The sequence below is a fragment of the Mirounga leonina genome, unplaced genomic scaffold (assembly GCF_011800145.1).
Source record: "Mirounga leonina isolate KUSES-001 unplaced genomic scaffold, KU_Mleo_1.0 Mir_168, whole genome shotgun sequence".
Taxonomy (NCBI): domain Eukaryota; kingdom Metazoa; phylum Chordata; class Mammalia; order Carnivora; family Phocidae; genus Mirounga; species Mirounga leonina.
The window spans coordinates 48,165,092-48,174,965 of NW_023270426.1; the positions used below are offsets into that span (position 1 = coordinate 48,165,092).

Below are 9,874 nucleotides of genomic sequence, written 5' to 3' on the forward strand. Positions count from 1 at the left end.
ATATCATATTGGTAACACAGATCAGTGATGTTCACTGTGGGAGGGGACTAACACAAAGGTGTGATTACCAGGAGACAAAGATATTTGGGGGCCATTTGGTAAGACTGGAACCTTGGAACCAGTGGAACCTTGTTTCAGCATCATTACAGAGAATGGGTGTGGTTTTAGCTAACAATGGAAGTGTAATTGTTGGACTTGCTAATGGCTATCTGAGCTGAGGTTCAGACCTATGGAATATATGCATGCCACTTGTCCAAACACGTTCTATTCTACCTGCTTTTTTTCTAGTCTAGTCAGTGTGGCTGGCTAAGGTTCAAATCAAGATTCACCCACCTCCTTTTGCTTAAGAATATATTTGGGCAACCAATAAGCATTAATATTCTAACTCCTTAGCCATCATGTAAAGAACTATTTCAATCTCTATTTTCAGTGAAAGAATTTCCTTAGCTATCTTCTCCTAGTAATTTATTTCAGTGTTATAATGGCCTTCATTATTGGGGAAGTTCTTATTCCTTTTACTATGTTTAACATTTTGTTCTTCATCTGAGTGCAGAGTGACAGAAAGCAAGTGGCAGGTTCTCTATCAATAATCCTCCATATGGGGACGCCTGGGGGGCTCAGTCGGTTAAGCTTCTGCTTTGGCTTGGGTCATAATCCCAGGGTCCTGGGATTGAGTCCTGCATCGGGCTCCTTGCTCAGCAGGGAGCCTGCTTCTCCCTCTCCCTCTGCCGCTCCCCCTGCTTGTGCTCTCTCTGACAAATAAATAAAATCTTAAAAAAAAAAAAATCCTCCATATGTTCAACCCATTAAGTTCCTTCTCCTCTGCTGAAATAATTTCAGTATTGTTCACATGCTGACAGGGATGGGGATTTGTGTGTGTGTGTGTGTATACACACTTTTTATTAAGGGAAGTTTCAAACATATAGAAAATACAAAAGTAGACTAAAGAACTGCCATGTATCCAGCTCCCAGCTTCAGCAGTTAAAATGGACTCATGGCCAGTAGGGTTCAATGTCTTCTCTACCCACTTCCCACCATACCACCTACCTTCCAGCTACTGAAATATTTTGAAGCAAATTGCAAAAATCTTCTCACTTCATCCCGGAAACGGGTGTTTGACTTGTAAAAGGCAAATCAATATTCAAACCCTTGCCTTTACAATTCCTTTTTTTCTTTTTAAAACTTTTTTTTTTTAAGATTTTATTTATTTATTTGGCAGAAAGAGACACATCAAGAGAGGGAACACAAGCAGGGGGAGTGAGAGAGGGAGAAGTAGGCTTCCCGCCTAGCAAGGAGCCTGATGCGGGGCTTGATCCCAGGGTCCTGGGAAGGTAAATGCTTAACAACAGCCATCCAGACATCCCTTTCTTTTTAAGATTTATTTTAAAGTAATCTCCACACCCAACATGGGGCTCGAACTCACAACCCCGTGATCAAGTCACATGCTCCACTGACTGAGCCAGTCAGGCCCCCCTACAATTCCTCTTCTTTTGGACTCTTAGCTTTAGTCTTCAGGTAGAGAGCAAGAGGAAATACCTTTCTTTCAGCAGTGAACTCAGGGATGTAGGAGACATCACTTAAGGGAGAGAGAAGGGAAGTCTCCTTTCTGCAGTGCCTGGAGCAGAGACAGACGTTCCTGACAGAAATGTGTGGCCAGTCCCCTAAGGCTGTTTTTTTGGACCACAAGGGTGAGGACAAGTGTGTAGTCACCACTCTCCTTGGAGTTCCTTGGGGCACCTCTGCCCCCAGGGGACCTCTGTCCTTATCCTAATTGTTTTCTGAAGGAGGAAAAACATGAAGGGCAGCCCGCTCACACACGTAAACACACAGGCTGGTCCTTAAACTGATTTTGTGTGTGCGTTTTTGTTTTGTTTTTTGTGAGAGAGAGAGCACGAGTGGGAGGGAGAGGCAGAGGGAGAGGGAGAAGCAGGCTCTGCACTGAGCAGGGAGCCCGATGCGGGGCTCGATCCCAGGACCCCGGGACCATGACCTGAGCCGAAGGCAGATGCTTAACCGACTGAGCTGCCCAGGCGCCCCTTAAACTGCTTTCAGAATAAAAATTTCTGAATCTGAAATTTCCATTTCTCTCATTCTTTGCACCTTTGTAACCCTTTTAGCCCTAAGGGTTATGACTCATGCCAGAAAATGAAAAGTAAAACTGTAGGGGCGCCTGGGTGGCTCAGTCGTTAAGCGTCTGCCTTCAGCTCAGGTCATGATCCCAGGGTCCTGGGATCGAGCCCCACATCGGGCTCCCTGCTCAGCGGGGAGCCTACTTCTCCCTCTGCCTCTCCCTGTAGCTCCCCCTGCTTGTGCTCTCTCTCTCTCTTTCTCTAATACATAAATAAATTCTTAAAAAAAAAGAAAAGAAAAATCAAACTGTAAGAATTAATAGAACATGTAAAGTGCTACCTGACGACCCTTCTGTGCTATAAACAGATGTGTGTTCCCTGCCCACCCGGGGATTTCGTGTCGCTTGTACATTTGTGTTCCTAGCCTGACAGGGTCCTATTAAGGCTTTTGATGTTATCTTTGTTTAGGAAAGGCTCCTGGAGGGCAGAGGCTGGGGCTGGCTTACATCACAGATAAGCCCCTGAAGGGCCAGGAGTCTCTACACAATTTCCAGCACATTCTGGGAATGAGAGAGCTTCCAGATGCAGTCATGCAGCCGGACACTAAGGGGCAGCATGTACCAGAAGGAATATCTAGCTCTGCTGAAGCCAAGCACAAACCAAGTAGAAACCACCTTGTTTCTAAACCCCAAGAGCAAAGAATGTAGAGAGCACATTCTCATCTCTCGAATCAGATTATAACGTTACAATTTTAAATATCTATTCTATTAAGAGTTTTGCCTGCCAACTGAATTCTCCAAGTAAATTAATTTGTGATCAAATATGATTTAAATATACTGCTAAGACAAAGTCTGTAAAAGTTACCCATTTGACTTCATTTATAACTTCAGCAGCTTAATCTGAAAATATTTAATTCCAAATTCAAACTCTATATTCTTTGAGATGACTGTTGTCTGTCTGTCTCTTTCTCCCTTTGATGAAACAAAATGTTTTGTGTGAAATAAAGGCAATCAAATAATTCTTTAGACAATTAAACTCGACAAGGCTAAACTCTTTGGAGATCTTACAGTTTCCCTTCTGGGTCATTTGCTCATTAATCCATCCACCAGAAAAGATCTCTGAGCATTTCCCTCATATCGTTGGATCTTGCACTAAATGCAATAGAATGCAAAGATGGACCAGATATCAGATCTGCCATCAAGGGATTCATTCAAAGTCTGGAGAGTGGGGAATATATGGGCAGACTTAAAAAAAAAAAAAAAAGATAGATAGATAGATAGAAAGAAACTGATTACAGGAATGCGTACTAAATGAAATAACAACGACAAAGAGATGCGCCAGTGAATAAGAGAGAACACAGGCAGGCACGTACCAGAGGTGGGAGGTTGGAAGTAAGGAAAGTGCTGGAAAACTTCCAAGAGGAGATATTTGAACTGAGCTTCAAGGAGTACCCAGAACGAGCATTCCCAGAATGTGCCAAGGCAAGGAAGAATGAGAGAGCCCAGCATTCTGGTCAGTTTGTAGGCAGGGTTGGACTCGTGAACGCCCGGGGTGAGGGCATTGATTTGTGTTGTCGAGAAACTAGTCTGACAGCAGAATGGAAATGGGAATGGAGAACAGAAAGGAGAGAGAGCCGTAAGGAAGCTACCTCTATTTTGGTGATAGAAACCAAAATTATGAAGCCCGAGGTGGGGAAGAATAGACAGAAATGGGTGAGTTCAACTGATGTTTTAAAACAGTGGGGGCAGCTGAATGGTGGGTAGGGATGGATGTCTGAATGGCCAGTGCAGCAGGTGCAGGTTTGGGTGGGGAAGGAGTGGGTTTAATTGAGTTTGAGGCACTTGTGGAACATTGAGGTAGGTCCTGTAGGCAGTTGGATAGATGGTTCTGGAGCTTAGCAGAGAGACGTAGGCCAAAACATATGATTTGGGGAGTGATTGAAATGATAAGAGTAGCTGGAATCATGGTGGGGTGGTGGTGGGGTAAATGTTAAGCTCTGGAGAGGAAAGAGTGCATTTAGAAATGAGGAGACCCAGAAAAGTATGGTCACAAGGCTATAGGCATTCTTGTATAGGAAGACCCAACATAAAATAGCTGCCAGTGTTCCCTGCATTCTATATATTTAACACGATTCTGGGAAAAACAAGGGGACGCCTGGGTGGCTCAGTCGGTTAAGCTTCTGATTCTTGATCTCAGCTCAGATCTTGATCTCAGGGTTGTGAGTTCAAGCCCCGCATTGGGCTCCACGCTGAGCATGGAGCCTACTTAAAAAAAAATTACAACAAGATTTGCGCCAAGGGCAAGTTTCTTCTGTCATCTTTACACAGGGCCTGGTGTAACAGAAATGCCTGATAAATATTTCTTGCCTATATGTAGGTACATTCATCCGGTGGAATAATATGCAACTTTTGTGAAGAATGGGCTAGATTTATGTGCTGATATAAAAAGATTTCTAAGATATGTTAAGTGAAAAAAACAAGGTGTACCACACATGGATACCATTGTGTATATATATGTTTAAGGACACATATGTAATATTATGTATCTTACATAAATTGTAAAGATATGTATGTTTTTTCTGTAAGGGTAATAATAGCTGACATGTGCATAGCATTTACTATGTTGCAGGCACATATTTTAACTCATTTAATGCTTTCTGTTAGGTAGGTACTTTTGCTATCCCATTTATACAGACTGGGAAACAGTGTGGTAAGTGATGAGCCTGGGATCACCCAGCTGGTTAGTGGCAGAGCTGGGAGCTGAAGCCAGGGAGTCCCAGCGTCTCCGCATCATGATCCTGCCTCTCACCCAGGAAAGTGTTAATGGAAAGGCACTAGGGTGAGGAATGGTGGAACGAGAATTTTACTTTTATTTTATACTCTTGAGTATTGAAGATATTATTTTAGCACATGCGTTATTCCTTTAATAATAAAACACTAATTTAAAAATATTTTTGAGAATTGGACTTTAGGTAGCTAGTGAGAACATCCCTGGGGACCTCCAGGGAGGTTTCAGTGAAATGTGGGGGTGGTAAGAGGGAGGGGAATGGGCTGACTGCGGCTCCATCCCAACAGGCTTGTTGAAAGGAAATACAAATATTACTTTTTATATAATTGAATTTCAGTCCTGAGAACACAGGCAGCATTTAAAAGCACAGTGGCCAAGGGGTGCCTGGGTGGCACAGTCAGTTAAGGGCCCCTGACTCTTGGTTTCTGCTCGGGTTATGATCTCTGGGTTGTGGGATCAAGCCCCGCCTCTGGCTCTTCGCTCAGCTCAGAGTCTGCTTAAGATTCTCTCCCTCTCCTTCTGCCCCTCCCTGCAGCGGTCTCTCTCTCTCTCTAGGATAAATAAATAAATCTTTAAAAAATAAAAATAAAATAAAAGCACAGTAGCCAGTTTCTGGCTTTAGGTTTTCTTTTCTTTTTTTTTTTTTTTTAAGATTTTATTTATTTATTTGAGAGAGACCCCAAGAGAGAGAGCACAAGCAATGGGGGAGCAGCAGAGGGAGAGGGAGAAGCAGGCTTCCCGCCTAGCAGGGAGCCCGATGCGGGATCATGACTTGAGCCAAAGGCAAGACGCTTAACCAACTGAGGCACCCAGGTGCCCCTAGTTTTTCTTTTTCTTTGTTAACTTTCCTCTCGCTTGGAACCCTACCCCGTGTGGTTGCCTACATATACAGCAGCTCCGGACTTTTTTTCTATTTCAATTTTTTGACTAGGTAATACATTCCTTTAACTGAAAAAGTTAAAATCAGTTGAAAATGTATAAATGAGAAACTTACTCCCAGCCACTCTGTTCCACCCTCTATCCCCCTAGCTCCTTATAGCCACACTTCTATTTCTTATGCATCCTTTCAGTGACTCCTTGGGCAAATGCACATATATGTGGGATTTTTTTTCTTGTTACACAGCTGGGATCACTTTGTTCCTTTTTAACTTGCCATGGAGAGCATTCACATTCTTTTTCTTTCTTTTTTTTTATAGCTGCACGACTGTTCACTGGGTTAGTTTAACTAGTCTGCTTTATTTATCCTTTTGACCTTGCTTTGGCCTTGCTAAGAAGTCTCCAGGTTTGAACCATTGTTTCTTCTTTTCTCCTCTATTTTCAGAGTTCTTCCCAGTCATCACCTTCCTAGCACCTGGCTCTAACTTCCACTCATGTTCCCCACTGGGAGGGTATGGAAGGCTTCCTCCTTGCCTCTCATTGCCTTCTCACCTAATGCACACAATGGGTGTCAGCCCTAGCTTGGGGCCCTCAGGGCATCAGGACACACCTGTTCCTTCTGATGCTTAAAAACAGACACAGAGGCACTTCCAGTTGTATCTCTCGTCTGGTAATTTTGGTCTTCTTGGGAACAGGTGTGCATAGGTGAAACCCCAGGTATAAATGAGTAGAGTTTAATTATAAACACCTGTTGACAGAGCTATGCACTGGTTGAACAGGTACGAAGTTGGCTATTTTCTTCGTCTTCTATTTATTTTTAATCGATGTTTTATTTAATTTAATTTTTATTTATTATTATTATACTTTTAACCTATGTTTTGATATGACTCTGTATTTGCTGTGTGATCGCTAACTTGTGAACACACTGGACCTGCTAAATTTGGGGGGAGTGGGGATTAGGGAGGAGAAAACTCCCCTGTCAAAGGTCTCCTCTGCAGCCTGCCCTAGACTCGCAGAAGGCTTTAACTGAAGAGCATTACGGTTGAACAACCATCACCTGTGGCATGGGGGACTCGGGGGGACTTGCTGCCCCGTCTGCTTATTTTGAACAAGTGTTTTTTTTTCCCTGAGTTCGGTGGCCCGTCCCTGGAGCGGCCCATTTACCATGCCCGCTCAGCTGGAGCTGGTCATGAACCTCATGATTAGGATCTTCCACCAGTACTCTTGCAAGGAAGGGGACAGATTCAAGCTCGACAAGGGGGAACTGAAAATGCTCCTGCAGCAAGAGCTCACGAGATTCTTCTCGGTGAGTCGCAGCTTCTTGCCCCATGCGGTCAAGGGTGGATGGGGTACACGTCCAAGGAGAGCGTCTATGTACCGTTTCCTATGACCCTGCCACCAACAGTGCGGTTGGTATTGAGATTCAAAGCCAGGGGCAAGCAAACTCTGGAGTGCACTTGATCCTTGAACAACGCAGGTTTGAGCTGCGTGGGTCCTCTCATATGTGGATCTTTTACAGTGCAGGACTGTAAATGTATTGCCTCTTAGGATTTTCTTCATAACCTTTCTTTTACTCTAGCTTACTTTATTGGAAGAATATAGTACATAATTCATAGAAGACACAAAACATGTGTTAATCTACTGTTTATGTTACCAGTAAGGCTTCCTGTCCACAGCAGGCTATTAGCAGTTGAGTATTTGGGAAGTCAGAAAGTCACAAGTTGTAGGCAGATTTTCTTCTGTGGGGGGGGAGTCAGCACCCCTAATCCCCATGTCGCCGGAGGGTCATCCATACAATAGCACGTACCCTTCTCCATGTTGCCTGTGGCTAGGGTTTCCAAGGGTTGTAAATGGTATTTCGGCTTGCCTCAATGATGCACCATTCTGGGGCAGAAAAGATGCAGCTAGTTCTACCAGGAGTTAGAGTTAATAACGAGTGGCACTAGTTATACCTAGAGCTTCGTCCACCTGCCTGTAAAATTAATATTATGTATTGGGCCAGAAATGAAGCCCAGGGTACTTTTGCTGTGGTGGCAAGTTTTCTAGTGAATGACAAATACTTAGCTTTGTCAGACCAGCCCAGGCTGATTCCGAGGGACAGAAAGGGTGTGTCTGGCCGGTGACCAATTGAGTAGCGCAGAGGTTCACATCTCAAAATAGCCAGGAGTTCAGTAAGTCTGCACATGAAGGCTTACAATGGAGTGTTTGGGGGCTCATCCCTCCTGAGGAAAACCCTTTACTCTGATGTTTATGCAGCCGCCTCGAATTGCCTTTAGCACAGCATGTTATCCTTGTATGATGTTATTTGTCCAAACCCTGTATTAAGACTCCTGTATTTGTAACTATAACACTCTTTTCTCCCTCTATAGGAAAACCTTAAAGTAAAAAAAAAAATTTTTTTAATCATCTCTGCCCACTGTGGGGTTTGAACTCATGACTCTGAAATCAAGAGTCACATGCTCCACCGACTGAGCCACCCAGGTGCACCTAAAGTAAAAATTTTTTTTTTTTTTTAATTTTATTTATTTGACAGAGTGGCAGTGAGAGAGGGAACACAAGCAGGGGGAGTGGGAGAAGCAGGCTTCCCGCGGAGCAGGGAGCCTGATGTGGGGCTCGATCCCAGGACCCTGGGACCATGACCTGAGCCGAAGGCAGACGCTTAACGACTGAGCCACCCAGGCGCCCCTAAAGTAAAAATTTTTTAACAGAGTAATTCTTCACAGTTCCTTTTTAGTGATTTTAGGAGCCCCTAGGAACATTTTTTTTTTTTTTTCAAATTTAGTTTGGCTACTGGATTATATAACATTTAGAATAAAAGGCTCAGCAGGTCAAACTTGGCACATTGATTTATTCAAGTGAAATTTATCATTGTTTTTGATCAAACTGATTTTGATCAATTAAAGTTTCCAACGTTTTAATGGTTGGTGCTTTTTGAGAGCAGTGGGAATTCCTGGAGGGAATGAACTACTTTTAGAAATATTTCTCAGCAACCACCAAGCATAGGACAGGTGAATGCTTCAAGTCCCACCCATTCTGAAGCCTGACCTCTTCTATGGGCTCCTTGCTTTACTTTCCACCCCTATAATTCAGTCATCCTTATAAGATCTACCCTTTATCATGGGCCTCTTTTGTGTGTGTCAGGTGTTGTGCTAAGTAAGGCTGCAGATAAAATATTGTATGTCCCATGCAGTATTTGGGACATACTTAAAAATTTTTTCATTGTTCATCTGAAATTTACCTTTAACTGAATGTCCTGTATTTTTGTTTACTAAATCTAGCAAGCTGGTGCTAAGCACTTTTAAAAGGGTTGATGTCTCCCACAACTTGGTAGGGAGATATTCTTCCCATTTTATAAATAAGGAAATTCAAAAATGTTAAGTGATTTGCTCAGAGTCCCATTGTTGGTAAATGGTAGAGCCACCTACTATCCCCTTTTGGCTTTAAAGCCTGCTTTGTTCCATGTCCAGTCCTGGCCCCCCGACCTTTGGAGTTGTGTAATGCATTTTCAGGATCAGCAGCTCATGTTGCTAAGATGCTGTTTGCTCTTCTTTGTGTTTAGATCTGAGCCAGAATTACATGGCCCTGGGGCAGAAGGCTAGACCGTTTAGAATTGGTGCTTGGTTTAAATCCACCTGCACATGAGCTTTTGGAAATTGTCCTTAGATGCTAAAATGGAAACAAAAACTTGAATGTAAATAAAAGGAAAATGCAATTTCAGTTGTCATGAACCTCAAAGCCTGGGAGTTAGAGATTTTCTTTTTCCTTTAAGTGCCAAAAAAAACCCCAATTGGTTGATACGATAATGCAGGACCTGGATGCCAATAAGGACAACGAAGTGGATTTTAATGAATTTGTGGTCATGGTGGCAGCTCTGACAGTTGCTTTGTAACTTTGTAGAACAATTGAAGAAGAAAGGAAAATAAAGATAAGTAGTAAGCTGGGGTGCCTGGGTGGCTCAGTCGTTAAGCGTCTGCCTTCGGCTCAGGTCATGATCCCAGGGTCCTGGGATCGAGCCCCACATCGGGCTCCCTACTCGACAGGAAGCCTGCTTCTCCCTCTCCCACTCCCCCTGCTTGTGTTCCCTCTCTCGCTGTGTCTCTCTCTGTCAAATAAATAAAATCTTTAAAAAAAAAAAAAGATAA

The 9,874-nt window shown here is 43.3% G+C and overlaps 1 protein-coding gene across 1 annotated transcript; it reads left to right on the forward strand.

Annotated features, from left to right (window-relative positions):
* The first annotated feature begins 6,897 nt into the window (after nucleotides 1-6,897).
* On the forward strand, nucleotides 6,898-9,621 carry S100Z (S100 calcium binding protein Z). The gene is made up of 2 exons (XM_035013893.1): nucleotides 6,898-7,038; nucleotides 9,502-9,621. The coding sequence occupies exons 1-2, from the start codon at nucleotides 6,898-6,900 to the stop codon at nucleotides 9,619-9,621; spliced, it is 261 nt and encodes an 86-aa protein (XP_034869784.1).
* Nucleotides 9,622-9,874: the final 253 nt, after the last annotated feature.

Bases quoted from the DNA above. Each gene is read 5' to 3' on its own strand.
- S100Z (XM_035013893.1), top strand. From the start codon at position 6,898: ATGCCCGCTCAGCTGGAGCTGGTCATGAACCTCATGATTAGGATCTTC. The intron at 7,039-9,501 runs GTGAGTCGCAGC...TTTTCCTTTAAG, and splicing joins AGCTCACGAGATTCTTCTCG to TGCCAAAAAAAACCCCAATT.